The 14,910-nt window shown below is 38.5% G+C and overlaps 2 protein-coding genes across 2 annotated transcripts; one reads left to right on the top strand and one right to left on the bottom strand.

The window, feature by feature from the left end:
* Positions 1-131: 131 nt before the first annotated feature.
* On the top strand, positions 132-700 carry LOC103848453. The gene has a single exon (XM_009125354.3). The coding sequence runs from the start codon at positions 185-187 to the stop codon at positions 533-535; it is 351 nt and encodes a 116-aa protein (XP_009123602.1). The 5' UTR covers positions 132-184; the 3' UTR covers positions 536-700.
* An 11,626-nt stretch (positions 701-12,326) lies between these two features.
* LOC103848449 (probable calcium-binding protein CML43) lies at positions 12,327-14,527 on the bottom strand. The gene has a single exon (XM_009125348.3). It carries the CDS (start codon positions 13,190-13,192, stop codon positions 12,644-12,646), a length of 549 nt encoding a protein of 182 aa, XP_009123596.1. The 5' UTR covers positions 13,193-14,527; the 3' UTR covers positions 12,327-12,643.
* Between the last annotated feature and the right edge of the window lie 383 nt (positions 14,528-14,910).

Below are 14,910 nucleotides of genomic sequence, written 5' to 3'. Positions count from 1 at the left end.
AGCCTTAGTTCGAGTGGTTTAGGTGAGTGGTAGAAACCCAACGTTAAAAATGCCAACCTTTTTCTCCTCATCGAACACCTCTCTTCTCCAAACTCAAAATGGCCACTTATAAATAAAGCCCTCGTAAAGCTCAAAACACACACACAATCACAAGGAAAGAGAGCTCAAGAAACACCAAGCAACAATGTCAAAAGTCTCAAAGGCTTCTGCTCTCAGTTTGCTCTTCGCTGTCTTATTCTTCCTCAGTTCTCAACCTGCATTCTCACTTCGTGTCCTGAAACCGCAATCAGAACGAACATCACCTCAAACCATAACGGATGATTCGTCTTCAATGGGAAAGATCGACCATGCAAAATCCATGATTGCTGGATTCTTCAGCCACAAGTTTCCATTAAAGGGCTGGCCTTTCCCCAAGTACCCACCTTTCAAAATGGTTAACCCAAACATTCCAACAAACCCATCTGGAGTTCAAAGGGAACCAGAGAAGCTACCTTTTTCCCCACGCAAAGGCAAGAAAGATGGAGGAAACGCTTGAAGATTAAAGTTTCCTTGTGTTTGAAAACATGTCTATCATTTTACATTGCATCAAATAAAAATTGTATCTTTAACAACTGAAGCTAAAAAGAAAGAAGATATTATCTATCTAACTTTCAGCTCCAAGCGGTTAATTTCGCTATGACGGATACATGATAATTCACAATGTGTCCAGTGTTCCCAAACAATTCTATTCTTCCAAAACTACAACTTAACCTATTCTTAATATTATCTAACTTACACTATTTTATAATATATATATATATATATATATATATATATATATATATATCCATAATATTATTTTGGGCAATTCTCTTAAACATATCATTTTCAAGAGTGGGTTTTATGCATGCAAAAAGCGAGAAAAAATTCTCTCAGGCACATCTACCGAGAACGGTCCTTAACTTTTGGGTTTTAGGCAGTCAGCTCTTCGACGCTGACTTTCCATTTCTAGTAAAGATTCCCTTGCCCCTACTTCTGACTTTTCAAATTTTTACCGTCTTGAGGATAATCTGCGAGTCACTCCCCGGGCCTGGTCCTAGACCAACGGTCCCTTCGAAATCCTCCGGCCGCCTAAACGTCGCTACCGGACTTTTCACCGTCGCCTCTCCGCTTCACCGCCTTCTGCCGCCTTCGAGAGACTGGAATTATGTCTCCTACCGCAATAACTCTGTAATCAACTTTGGATACCTTCAGAGTCGACAAAGACTCCTCTGAAAAGGCGACTCCATACCGGCTTGGTTTTGCAACTGTCTCCTACATACAGATCTTCCTCGCCTTCACTCAGACTCACTCCGCGCACCTCTCTTCTTTTGCATAACAAACCTTGTGACTGTGCTGCGCAAAATGGACTCTCGTCGATACACCGCAGAGGAAAAAGGAAAAGGAACCACCCAGGCGCGGGATGAACAAGTTCATAAGCGCATCAAAGCGCCTGTCTTTGATACCTCGGCCCTTATCAGAGAAAATGCTCTCACCCTGATAGGGCGTGTACTAAATGCTAAAGAGCAACCTATTGGAGCCTTGATATCCTCTCTACCGCGGAGATGGAGTCTCAAAGGGAACGTTGTAGGCTCAGATCTGGGACAGAGCTGTTTCCAGTTCAGATTCGACCTTGAAGAAGACCTGAAAGGCGTGCTAGAATGCAGACCTTACCATTACAACCACTGGATGCTTGTACTGCAGAGATGGGAGCCTATCATCTCCCCCACCTTTCCCTCTCAGATTCCTTTTTAGATCAAACTGCACGGCTTACCCCTCCATTTCTGGCATGAAAAAATGATCTATAAGATGGGCCATGACCTAGGCACCCTGGAGGACTACAAGATTACGAAGACATCGGCACGTATGCAGATCCTCCTTGATGGTCTGAAACCGCTCACAAAAACAACGCTAGTTGAATTTGATACGGGGAGGAACTTGTGATCTCTCTAGAATATGAAGGCCTGGAATATCACTGCTCACATTGCAACCGTCTTTCCCACCTTGCGAGGAACTGTCCAGAGCTACCACAAAGAACATCCCTAGCATCTCGTGCTAGTAATGTTGCGCCGGATACAAGGAGAGACCAGCCGCTACACATCACCTCTGGAAGCTACAACGCTCAGAAGCAACAAAAATCAGCTCACTCTCCTAGACAAGATTCAGCTTTTCAACACCGCGTGGATCGTCATGGGAGACCATTTGGAAATAGAATTCCACTCCCACCTGCTAGAGGACAACCCCTCAACAACAAAATCGTCCCACAAGCAGAAACCGTAAAGCACAGAGGCTCCTCCCACCCCCGCGATCGACCTCACCCGCACCATCAGAGTTCTAGTGCTGCTAGTGATATCAGAAGGGTAGATTCCTCCCCTCGCGGGACCTCTCCTCAGAGAGTGTGGAGAGAAAAGCAAAGACCTTCCTCTACAAACCAGATGGACTTACAGATAGAAGAAGCTCCTCTGGCGCTAATTTCTCCAGTACAAGAAAGAACTCCTCTCCCCCTTGAAAGGAACCTGGCGCTTTGTGATTTCCCTCAACCACCATCGGGCATCCCCACTATGGAGGAGGTGATGAATGATCTCAGGGAGGTCACCTACCAGTATACTAGCTGTGCGGATCCTACGGAGAGCGCAGCGAGACGTCAGAGGGTGATGAATCCACAAGATACAGATTTGATGGCTGATACTGCAGCAGGGATCATAGCAGCGTCTTACCAGAACCTTGGACGAGAGCAAAATCCATCTCCGCTAGTGGCAGTGGAGATAAACACTCCCCCTACAGAGACTCATCGGACCACCTCACGCCTCTCTGTCAGACGCAGCATTGGAAAGCAAACACGATCAAGAAGAATCCCCCCCAGTCCTCACTATGGTGGATCCTCCTTCAAGAGACGCATTCTATCTCAAGCACATGCCTCATCGTCAAGAAGAGAAGCATCAGCTAGACATGGATTTCCTCATGCTTCCCCGGTCCAGCCTCTCCCTCCCAGAAGTAGGAATCACCAAGATACACCCCCAACAACTGTGCAGGTCCAAGACTCCTCGCCTCCACGAGAACCTGCACGGTCAGATCAAGCTGCAAGAAGATCCCAGTCGGATTTTCACACCCACCATCCTCCTCTTCCTTAGTGGTTATGAGCTGGAACTGTTGTGGCCTAGGGAGCACCATGACAGTCCAGAGGCTCAAGGATCTCAATAAAAAATGCTCACCTAACATTATCTTCATATCTGAAATCAAGAATCAAAGCGAGATGGTGCTCAAAGAATTTGAACCATTAATGCTGAACTCACACTTCTTAGTACCTCCATCCTCGCCTGGAGCTGGAGGTCTAGCTCTTTTTTGGAAGGAAGACGTTGATGTACAAATTCTCTCCTCGAACCAGAACTTCATAGATACCTTGATTTCGTTCAAAGGGGTTTCGTTTTACAGCACGTTTGTCTACGGAGCTCCAGAAGTTTTTAAACGCCAAGATGTTTGGAATCTCCTTACTGACATCTCCGCCACTAGAGCCAGCCCCTGGTTTCTTACAGGGGATTTCAACGAAATAGTCGGAAACTCAGAAAAGTCCGGAGGCAGGGAAAGACCAGAAAACTCCTTCACAGGTTTAGATCCTTCCTATCTTCTTGTGATCTCTTCGACATTAAACACTCGGGAGACTTCCTCTCATGGAGAGGACAAAGAAATTCCCACCTTGTGCATTGCAGACTGGATCGATCCCTAGCCAATAGCTCCTGGTCTGACCTCTTCCCGGATGGAAGAAGCCATTACCTCCCCTTTGAGGAATCAGACCACAGACCAATCCTCTCGGTTTTCGACTCAAAACAGAGAAGAACAAATGGGATCTTCAGATATGACCGACGACTGCGAGAAAATGAAGAAGTCACAGCTTTAGTGGAAAAAACATGGAACGAATGGCCAGACATCACAGTGGTGGAAAGACTAAGTAGATGCAGGAAAGCCATAGCAGCTTGGAGTAGAGTAACTTACACTAATAGCCAGAAGATTGTTGAATTGAAAGCTGCCCTCGATAGCGCCATGTCAGCCTCCACAGCAGATAATGATGCAATTTCAGAGATCAACCACAAACTTCTCCATGCGTACAAGGCAGAAGAGGAATATTGGAAACAACGATCTCGTCAACTCTGGCTCACTTTCGGGGACAAAAATACCTCTTTTTTTTCACGCAGCTACAAAGAGCAGAAGAGCAAGAAACCGTATCACTGTGATAGAAAACGAAGATGGCACCCCGGTCTTTGAGGATGCTCAAATATTAGAGGTCATTTCTGCTTATTTCAAAAATATCTTCAGCTCCTCCAACCCCCCTGCAACGGAGGAAGTGCACAGAGCAATTCAACCTTGTATCTCCCCGGCCACCAACGAAGCCATTACTTCCATTCCCTCAGATAGTGAGATAAAAGAGGCAGTTTTTGCCATTCACCAGGATAAGGCACCAGGGCCTGATGGCTTCTCAGCAAGTTTTTTCCAAACTAATTGGGACATTGTCGGTCCTGCAATTACAAGAGAAATCAAAGGCTTCTTCACTACAGGGTCTCTTCCGTATTCTATCAACTCGACACACATCAGACTGATACCTAAAATCCAAAGTCCTAAGCTTGTCTCGGAGTACAGACCGATAGCCCTATGCAACGTATACTACAAGGTTATCTCTAAGATCCTATCTCTCAGGCTGAAACCAGTACTAGAAGATGTTGTTTCAGAGAATCAATCTGCATTCATACCTGGAAGAGCTATTTCGGACAACGTTTTGATTACACACGAGATGCTCCATTTCCTCAAGACCTCAGGAGCCGTCAAGCACTGTTCAATGGCAGTAAAGACAGATATTAGTAAGGCCTATGATAGGCTCGAATGGTCTTTCGTGCGCTCAGTCTTGGAAAAGATGGGATTCTGTGATACATGGGTAAACTGGATGATGGAATGTGTCTCAACAGTCTCATACTCCTTTCTCCTGAACAATCAAGTCGTGGGCATAGTCCTTCCAGAGAGAGGCATCAGACAAGGGGATCCCCTCTCGCCGTACATCTTCATTCTCTGCGGCGAGGTCCTCTCTGATCTCTGTAACAGAGGACAGGAAGTTGGAAACCTCACCGGGTTAAGAGTATCAAGAAACAGTCCAAAGCTGAACCACTTATTGTTTGCGGATGATACTATGATATTCACCACCACAGACGCCCACAGCTGCTCCACACTGGTACCATCCTACAAAACTATGAACAAGCATCAGGTCAGATGATAAATCCTCAGAAGTCATCGATCTCTTTCTCGTCAAAGACGCCAGCAGAAGTAAGAACAAGAGTCAAGAATCAGTTAGGAATTGACAAAGAAGGAGATGTGGGCAAATACCTAGGCCTTCCTAAACACTTCGGCCGCAAGAAGAAGGATTTGTTCTCATCTATTGTAGACCGAATGAAGCAAAAAGCGATCAGCTACTCCACACAGTTCCTCTCAACGGCTGGTAAAGCCATCATGCTTCAAGCGATCCTGTCGGCAGTTCCAACATTCGCTATGACATGTTTTTTACTACCAATCAGTCTTTGCAAACGTATACAATCGGTACTCACCAGGTTCTGGTGGGATGCAAAAGATGGTCAGAGGAAGATTTGTTGGCTCTCATGGGAAAAGTTAACGCAGCCGAAATGCTTAGGAGGTCTTGGCTTCCGTGACATCCAAGCTTTCAATGTGGCCCTCCTAGCAAAACTAGCATGGAGATTATTGACCAAACCCAACTGCCTTCTCTCCCGCATACTTATGAGCAAGTACTGCAGCAAAGCCTCGTTTCTCAAAGTCACCCCCGGAGCCTCAATTTCTCACGGATGGAGAGGAATTCTTGCAGGGAGAGACCTCCTGCTGCAACATCTGGGTAAAGCTGTAGGGAATGGAGACAACATCCATCTTTGGTCTGATAATTGGATAAAACCATCATCGAGCCTAATGCCTTTCGGGCCAGTACTCCTACAAGACCAAGATCTTATGGTGTCAGATTTGCTATCGAGGGAAACAAGAGAATGGAACAAAGCACGTATTGAACACTTGCTCCCAGAGCTTACCTCACATATTCTCTCCCTAAAACCCAGCCTTCTGGATACTCATGACTCCTACATTTGGACTCTGCGAGAGGATGGAGTGTATACAGCAAAATCGGGCTATGTTGCAGCACAGACACCTCAATCAAGAGCGCTTTAACCACTCCCTCAAGACGACGACGACACAAGTAACTGGAACTGGAAAAAACACATTTGGTCGCCTCCTCTACTCCCGAAACTCAAATTCTTTTTATGGAAGATAGCAACTAACACACTCCCCACTGGAGAAAACCTACAAATTTGAGGTGTGTTAGTTCATACAACTTGTAAAAGATGTGGAGAGCTAGAGACAATCCATCACCTCCTCTTTCAATGTGATTTTGCAAAAGAAGTTTGGAGCTATGGCCCATGGTCTGACAATCCAATGCGGGATGAGAAATCTTTCAAACTCTTACTACAGGAGTCAGGACAATGGATCAATCTCCCACCGCAACCCGTTACCGGTAACTCCTTCCCTTGGATATGCTGGAACATCTGGATTGCGCGGAACCAACTCATCTTCGAAGATCGATCTCCGACGCCACGAGAAACGACTACAAAGGCCTTCGCAGCACAGAGGGAGTAGGAATCAGCACTGGGAACACCTGCTCACAAAACCCCTAACACGATCACACATCCTCCCCCTGATGCTTCCGCTTGCAACTCTGAGCTCTTAATCTTCTGTAACAGCGACGCTTCGTGGAGAGCAGATCGAGAGGCAGCGGGTCTAGGATGGATCTTCACCACCAGAAACGCCTCAGAATTGACCAGAGGCTCCAGTTTCCAGGACCATGTCTCATCTCCCCTAATGACAGAAGCTTTGGCAATCAGATCAGCGCTTCTACACGCCGCGTCAATCAACCTCACACACATCTGTCTTAGAACAGACTCCCAAGTGCTCACACGAGCAATTGCATCGAGAAGAAGACCGACGGATCTCCATGGAATCCTATCGGACATCATCTCTTTGATATCTACACCGACCTCTCCGTTTATTTTTGCTTCTGTTGTTTTTGTCTCTATAGCCTCTAATGGGCCAGCAGACTCTTTGGCAAAGAGCTGCCTATCTTCCAATTTAGGCCCAAGGCCATAAAACCTTTATCTCCTAATCAATGAAATTACTATGTGTTCAAAAAAAAAAAAAATCATTTTCAAGTTTTGATCACAAAAATATACCACAAAGAGGAAAATTACCAAAATGTTACATTTAATAGGTAAAATTACACTAATACCCTAGATATAAAAAATTAAAAAAAAATTAAAAAATTTTAAAAAATATTTTATAGTTTTAGATTATATGTTTTCAAATTCAAAATTTTTATAAATTTTTTTTTTTGAATTTTTTTTTTAAATTGTTTTTTATTTTTTTCAAATTTTCTTTTGTAATTCGAAAATACTTTTTGAAAACATTTTTAAAATTTTTATTTTAAAATTTATTTTTTATTTTATAAAATTTTAAATCTCAATTCAAATTTTCACCCCTTAACTCTAAACCGTAAAGTTTAGATTAGTTAACCTAGGGGTATAAATGTATATTTACCTCTTTAATAAAACATTTTGGTCATTTTTCTCCTTGTTGTTTATTTTTGTGACCAAAACTTTTTTTAGTGCTATCCTAGGATATTTTTCTATTATTTAAGAAGTCAGTTTCTTATGGGTCGCGGTCACGTTGATTCTCGCAAAAGTCAAATTCATGAATACCCTTACTAAAAATTGTTTTTTTTTCCTTTTTATTAATAAAAATTAATTTATAAAAAGGAAATATATACAGATTTTGCCTATATAAAACGATTTTTACTTTAAATAAAAGAAAATATCTATAATTTTAAAATCTATAATTTATATATATAACATAATTTGGAAAACATTTGAAAAATAGTTTAGATATCTGTTATCTTAGATAGTATTTTATAATTTTCAAAATATATAAATTATTATATATAACATAATTTGAAAAAAAAATGGAAAAATAAAAATAATTTAGCTATTGGTTTATTAGAGAACATAATTGATCATCTAATATCATATTTCTCAAATCACATTCCAAATTAATAAAAATACAAAATTAAATAATATTAATTTAATTATTATAGGGCTTAGTTATTTTATAAATATTTATACATACATTTAGTTTTCAAAATATTATAGGTTATATTTATTAATGCAACTCCAACATTTTATTTTTGTTTTCTATATTTTTGAAACAACATATATCAAATTTTATTAGATTAATAAATATATTTAAAATCTTAGAGGATGTACCAAATTAAATGTAGCTAAGAAAATGAAAAATTCATGTTAAACTTAATATAAAATAATTTTTTTTTAATTTGAAACAATATATGGAAATCAACAGACCATACATACAAGAACCAATCCAAATTATTATACATGAAATCGTATAACAAATTAAAAAGACAATATAATGATATTTAATACAATATTATTTCTGATAGTATAAATTAAAATGACTTCACACTTATAAACCGACATGTAAATATTTATATCCATTCATAAAAACACAATGATACTTAATAATTTATTTTACTCATCATAAATATAAATTATAAGATTACTTAAAAAATTATACACAATAGAAGCGAATATTTAATAATTATTGTGATTTAATTATCTTATAAATATATATATCAAAAACAACTGATGCCAATATAAACATATTGGCTACATACTACAATTGTCACAACATCTTGCCATTTTTTTTTTGTAATGCTCTTAAAGCGTTTTTTTTTCTTGTTTCATTCTAAATGAGTTTGCTTGGTTGTGTTGATCCAACCTCGGCAAACATGTTCGGCGTTCCAAGCCTATGTTCCACACTTCCACCATTAAGGGGGCGACTGGTTTTCCCGTTACCACCCGCAAATGCAGCTTTTTACGGTTGGTAACGGTTATCGGCGGTTTGCAACAATCACTCAAATCGCTCTAAACCGCTTCAAACCGCTCCGAATCTTATAAATTCAAACGCTGGCTCCAGCTAGCATTTGCGGTTGCGGACAGTTGCGGGAGGGTAAATTTTTTTTCTTTTTTTTTAAATAATATATATAAAAAGTAATTTAATAAAAAATTTAAAATTGAAATTATGAAAATATTAAAATATATCTATTATATTTTAATTAATATTATAAAATTTTATAATAAAAACAATTTCAATAAATTTTTTAAAATTAAAATTATAAATTTCTAAATATAAATTTTATATTTATTATAATTTTCTAATTTTTGATATTTTTATAATTATGTTAAATGTAAATATTGTTAATTTATTATTTGACTGTTACTGTATTTGGTAGTTAGCCAGTCATAAGTCACCCGTAAACGCACCAATTTTTAACTGCAGTACCAGTCGTACAAATCTCTTAAAACCGCTAGAAACCGCAACCGCCCGCATCCACAAACTCCTGCAACCGCTGCGTTTGAGCCAGTCAGACCCTAAGTACATAACCAATCGCAATATATCTTCTCTATATATATTATAAGCTATAAAAGCTCTCAAAAATTATTCAAATTCAATTTGTTGTCGTTTCCTCTGTTTTTAATAAGAAGCATAACCATGAGGATGGATGAATTTGAAGACTATCCTGAAGATTAGTGAATCGAGCAGTCCAATTCAAATCTCCCAAAATCTTTGTCGGATCACTAGGCAAGAAGTCTACTTTGATCTCAACTCCTGTTGCCTTCTTACAAGCCTCCACAAATTCCTTACCCGATCTTCCTGTTTCACCAAACCACAAAACGGTTAATGTAATGTCAAACTGTACCTAGAATAAAAACTTGGAGGTACTGAAACCTAGAGTTTCTTTTTTTTTCCAATGAAAATGTTAAGAAAGCCGGGACTTTAGGAGGCTGATTTTTCTCGAGCCTTCACGTGAGCATCCACGAGGCCAGTAACATCTATATAGTCTCTAATGCAAGTCCCATCAGATGTTTTGTAGTCTGTTCCTTTCACCTATCACAAACCATATCATGTAATGTTTCTACCAAGAAGAAAATTATAAAAATTATTCATGTTGAGAAAGGTGAGTTATTTACTTGCAGTCCAGGAATGAAATGAAACCAGGAGCAGCATCAAAACAAGCACCGCAAATAAGTCCTTGTTCACGAAGCTCCGGTCTTGGAGCTTCACCTAATATACCTCCTGGTCCTGGGTCTGAACCAATCACATTGAAGTATCTGTAAGTTCATAAGATCCATCAACATTTGCATAATGTCCAAAAAAGGGGCTCATGAAAGTACTAGTTGAACCTAATCTTAAGATCATAATGGCCATGTCATAGTTCTTGAAGAAACCAAGCTCGTATCCTCTGCCATCTTTTTAGTTTTTCCATAAGGGTTAATCGGCAAGCTTATTCCAAAGCATACGGCTTTCTGCTAGGAGTTCGTCTATGTTTCTCCTTTACAAATATGATATTTTCTGGACATTTTTAATAATATCAAGTGCTATTCCTGTTTTGGGATTTCTAATTTGCGGATCTCATATTTATGGTCTTGAAGAAGTAATTGCAGGTGAGAAAAAACTGCAAAATCCGATAGAATTTATTGTAATTGATTAGTTAGCAGGTTGGTTAACCATTTTCTCTGAAACACGGAAAAAGTCATTACCTTATCAAATTATCTATCGAGTCTTGAAAAAGATTCAACAAAAGACAGACGAATAAGTTCCATAACTTTGAGTCCGCTATGGAACATGGTTATATGTGTTAGACTAATTGTTATATTCTCTCTATATAGCTCGGATTTGAATATTTAATCTAATTTCAGACTGATTGTAATACTCTTTCTATTTCACAAAGAATATCATTTTAACATTTTATTTTTATTTCACAAAATTTGTTTGCAGTTATTTCTTCTTCAGTACCTTAACTTGACATGAGCGTGAAAGGGGTTCAAGAATATGGTTTCGTTTTTTGAAAGGCATTTGCTGCAATCGGTCCTGTGAACCAAAAATCTATTAATAAATACAAACACATTCCAACAAATTCCCCAAAAAATAAACTTGGAACCTTCCGGAAAACCTAACAAGACTGAGAACCCCAGTTATTTTGAGGTCATATCTAGTATTCAGAGTTTCCTCGATTTGGTACCGCTCTCACGGCCTGCACCGAAACAGTTATTTACCCCTAGATGTCCAGTCAACTGCTGCGCCTCAACGCATTTTGGGGAGAACCAGTTAGCATTGGGTTCGAGTGGGGTGTTTTTCTGTTGTAAATGAAAGGATCTTTTTGTATCATTTCAAAAAAGTTGAAAAGTTGGGACTTACTAAGACTACAGAATGTTTTTGTAAATTATGGCCGATACCATGTATATAAGCAGTTATTTCAAAGTCCGAGGTTAATCGTACTATGGCAACTTTGAACAACTTTGACTGGAGCCGACTCTTTCCTTTCACACTATTGCGGATATGAAATGAAAATAATGGAAAAAGTTGGAGACGTGCTACAAATACTTTCCGTTAGAAAAAAATGGGAAAAGGAACTTGTATCGAATTAATGTTCTAAAGTGAATCTAAGGTTATATACCTGCGGAGTATCTTCAGTAATCGGCATTTATTCAGGCCTCCATAGGTAGCACAAGTGCTAGAATATATCAGTTTCTTAACTTTATTGTCTAGCCATAGCTTCTAATGTATTCGATGTAATGTTATGGTAAATATCTACAGCACACAAACATCAACACCAATGAGACCAAAAAACAAATTCTTGCAACAAAAAAAAACTATATGTAAAAGAATGAGAACTGTACTTTAGAGGGTAAAAAGTGTTCTCTCCAACATAATCTACCGCAGCAAAAAGCATCACAGCGTCAAAGGCATGTCCGTCAGAATACCGCTGTTTTCTTGTAGTGTGAGATGATTTTATTGCCCATCAAATCTGAATGTGTTGGACTTGCTATTCACTTTGTGGTATCTACCTCTAAATAATATGAGCTTCAGTTCTATTTGCAGCGCATGGTTTTAACATGAGCTGTAAATAGAAATTATACATAATTTGTAAGAAAATAACAAATATTGTATAAAAATTAGTGTTAAAGAGAAAAGTTAGGTTTAATTCAATACAATTGGTAAGCTGTACTAAACTCATGCTTCTTATATGCTCAAATCAAGTTATTAGTAGTTTCGGTTGTTATGTTCTCGACTTTGAAATAAACCTAACTTGTTAACACTGATTTGTTACTTTCTTATAAATTATATGAAATATTACATTTACCAATTTACAACCTGTAATTTTATATATCTTATGAGGATTTTTGTATGGTTCTATATACAGTACACTCAGCCTCTCAGCGGCTAAGAGAAAGTTGATAAGTATGATTGTAGAACCATGTCACGCCATTGCATGGTCAGTCAAACGTAGAGGGGCCAAATAAAGACACAAAAAACTGTAACAACGCTGGGCTTATCGAAGAGACATCATGGATTGGATCCTTATCGAAGAAAGAAACAGAAAAAAGCATTACACAATAGTTATCTTAAAATTGTTCTGCGTTCAAGGAAAGAAACCAAACGAGAAAGTTTAACTGAAGATTCAAGAGGAAGGGACAAGAACAGTTTGCATCATGTTCTTGAACTCAAAAAAGTCAACGCGACCGTCGTGATTGCTATCTACAGAGACAATCATCTTCTCCACGTGTTCAATCTCTACTGCTTCAGGAAGCCCTAACTTCTTCAAAACCTTCTGAAGTTCCTCGGGAGATATAAATCCATCACCGTCTTCATCAAACACGTTGAAAGCTTCTTCCAGATCCGAATCCGGAGATCCGTCGCACTCGCAGTCTCCTCCGAAGAAGGATTCGTCTAGTGTTTTGTGGAGTGCTTCGAAACCGTCGAACCGGAGTCCGGTCTCGTCAGGTTTGATGAAAGATTCGATGGTTGGTTTGAGCTCGCAGATGTCGGCATCGAGACCAAGTCGTGAGAGGGCTTGACTCAATTCTTCGACCGTGATGAATCCGTCGTTGTTTTTGTCGAATAGGTCGAAGATACGGTGGAGACGAAGAGTGTTTAGACTGGGACTTCGTAGCCGGAAGGAAGAAGATTGTCTCGAGAGTTTATTTTTCTCGTTACTGATGATCTCCATTGTTGCTGCTCTCTTCTTCTTCTTGTGTTGATGCTCTATTAATATAGGCAGAGACTTGTGAAAATTACGAGGACCGAGACTTATAACTCTGTTTTTATATTTAAAGACTGAATCTCGAGGCAGAGATTATTTAATGTTTGAATATAAATCTTGAAAAGTAAATCACACAGAAAATTAGTACTACTTAATCCAAATGAATTAATAAAAATGGCTATTGATAATTATTCCTTCTTATTTAGGAAAACTTTTATACCATAAGGCTTTTCTTAGTCAATAATTTCTTTTTGATTAAGAGTAAATTTTTAAAAATTTTGATTTCCGGAAATCTCTTTGCAATATTTTTGCTATCAATAAACATGTTAAATTAATATCTGCCAAAAATGGGTATCCATTCATTCGGTTGTGGACACCGAAAATTAGGAAATGTTGACCGTTGACGGTGTATATAATAGACACTGCAATTAGTTATTAGTATGTTTCACGTTGATAACGTTCCCATTGTTTCCATCGCCGAGTGATACTGTTAAATGACATTGTTTAAACCGATAAAGACACGTTACTAATGTCAGAGTGACTTATAGTTAAATGGCAATGACTAAAATAATATGTGCCAGACTTATCGTTAATGCCCATGATCAAATTAATATAATTACTAATTAGGTGTAACCCAAAACAATAAAACATTTTTTATTGCTAGTATCTCTAAAGGGTTTACAAAATTTAAAACAAATAATATTAAATATGTATTAAAAACTTGAAAACATCATGCAGTAGCAGATTTTAAAATTTTAGAATACAAATTTAGTATTTAATTATATTTCTTATTATAAAAATTGCAGAAGTCCTCTTACGTACTTGGAAATAAAATGGTTTCATTTAGATGTCATTTGGGATGGTTCGGTCTAGTCTGGTCCAGCCCAAAACCCGAAAACCCATAAATATTTGGGTCCCAACTGGTCCAAAATATTTTCAATCACTATTCCTAGCTTTCGACTCTAATAGAGTTTCCGTATTTTAAACTTTTTTAATTGTTAAATAGCTGATCGTGTAGTTTGTATTTATTTAGTTGACTCGATGTATGTGTCGTTGAATTTTAGTTGAGGTGATTGGATTGGTATATTTGTTTTAAAATTTATTTCTAAGATTAGACAAAAAAAGAGGTGATCATTGACAAATCTTATTATGAGATTAATGAAATCTTGAATATTATTAATGATGAAGCTTGGTATTTATACCAAGTAAAATATTTTGACACTAGAAAAACTTAAAACCATAGTTATCTAGGAAAACAAGATTAAATCCTTATGTAAATATAGTTGTATGACTTCCTATTCTTTATAGGAATCATACTCCAATACTCCATGGCTTGTTTGAAGTGTCTCGGTTCAATATTAGTTGATAAAGCGATGATGTAGCTGCGATGCTTAGAAGATATACGGTCATAAAATAAATAATCTGATAAAGGATAGTACGAACCTGAGGATGGCATTGGAATGGAAGACGGGAGAGAGGGAGTAGAGGGGATTGCAGTAACGGAGTTGATAACAAAGTCGCGGTAGCGGGTAGATGGTTTGCGCGTTCTATGGCCACGTCCCAAGGGTTCTTGGTTTGCTGTGTGGTATGTTTCTTGATGCTCTGTTTCGGAGACAGAGTTTTCAGGATCCTCTGCTTTGGGAATGACAGAAGTAGATGGCGATGTGTTGATAACAGATGACTGC

This window comes from Brassica rapa, chromosome A02 (genome assembly GCF_000309985.2).
Source record: "Brassica rapa cultivar Chiifu-401-42 chromosome A02, CAAS_Brap_v3.01, whole genome shotgun sequence".
In the NCBI taxonomy this organism is placed as follows: Eukaryota; Viridiplantae; Streptophyta; class Magnoliopsida; order Brassicales; family Brassicaceae; genus Brassica; species Brassica rapa.
This window is presented reverse-complemented; position numbering and strand designations above follow the sequence as displayed.

Bases quoted from the DNA above. Each gene is read 5' to 3' on its own strand.
- LOC103848449 (XM_009125348.3), bottom strand. From the start codon at position 13,192: ATGGAGATCATCAGTAACGAGAAAAATAAACTCTCGAGACAATCTTCT.
- LOC103848453 (XM_009125354.3), top strand. From the start codon at position 185: ATGTCAAAAGTCTCAAAGGCTTCTGCTCTCAGTTTGCTCTTCGCTGTC.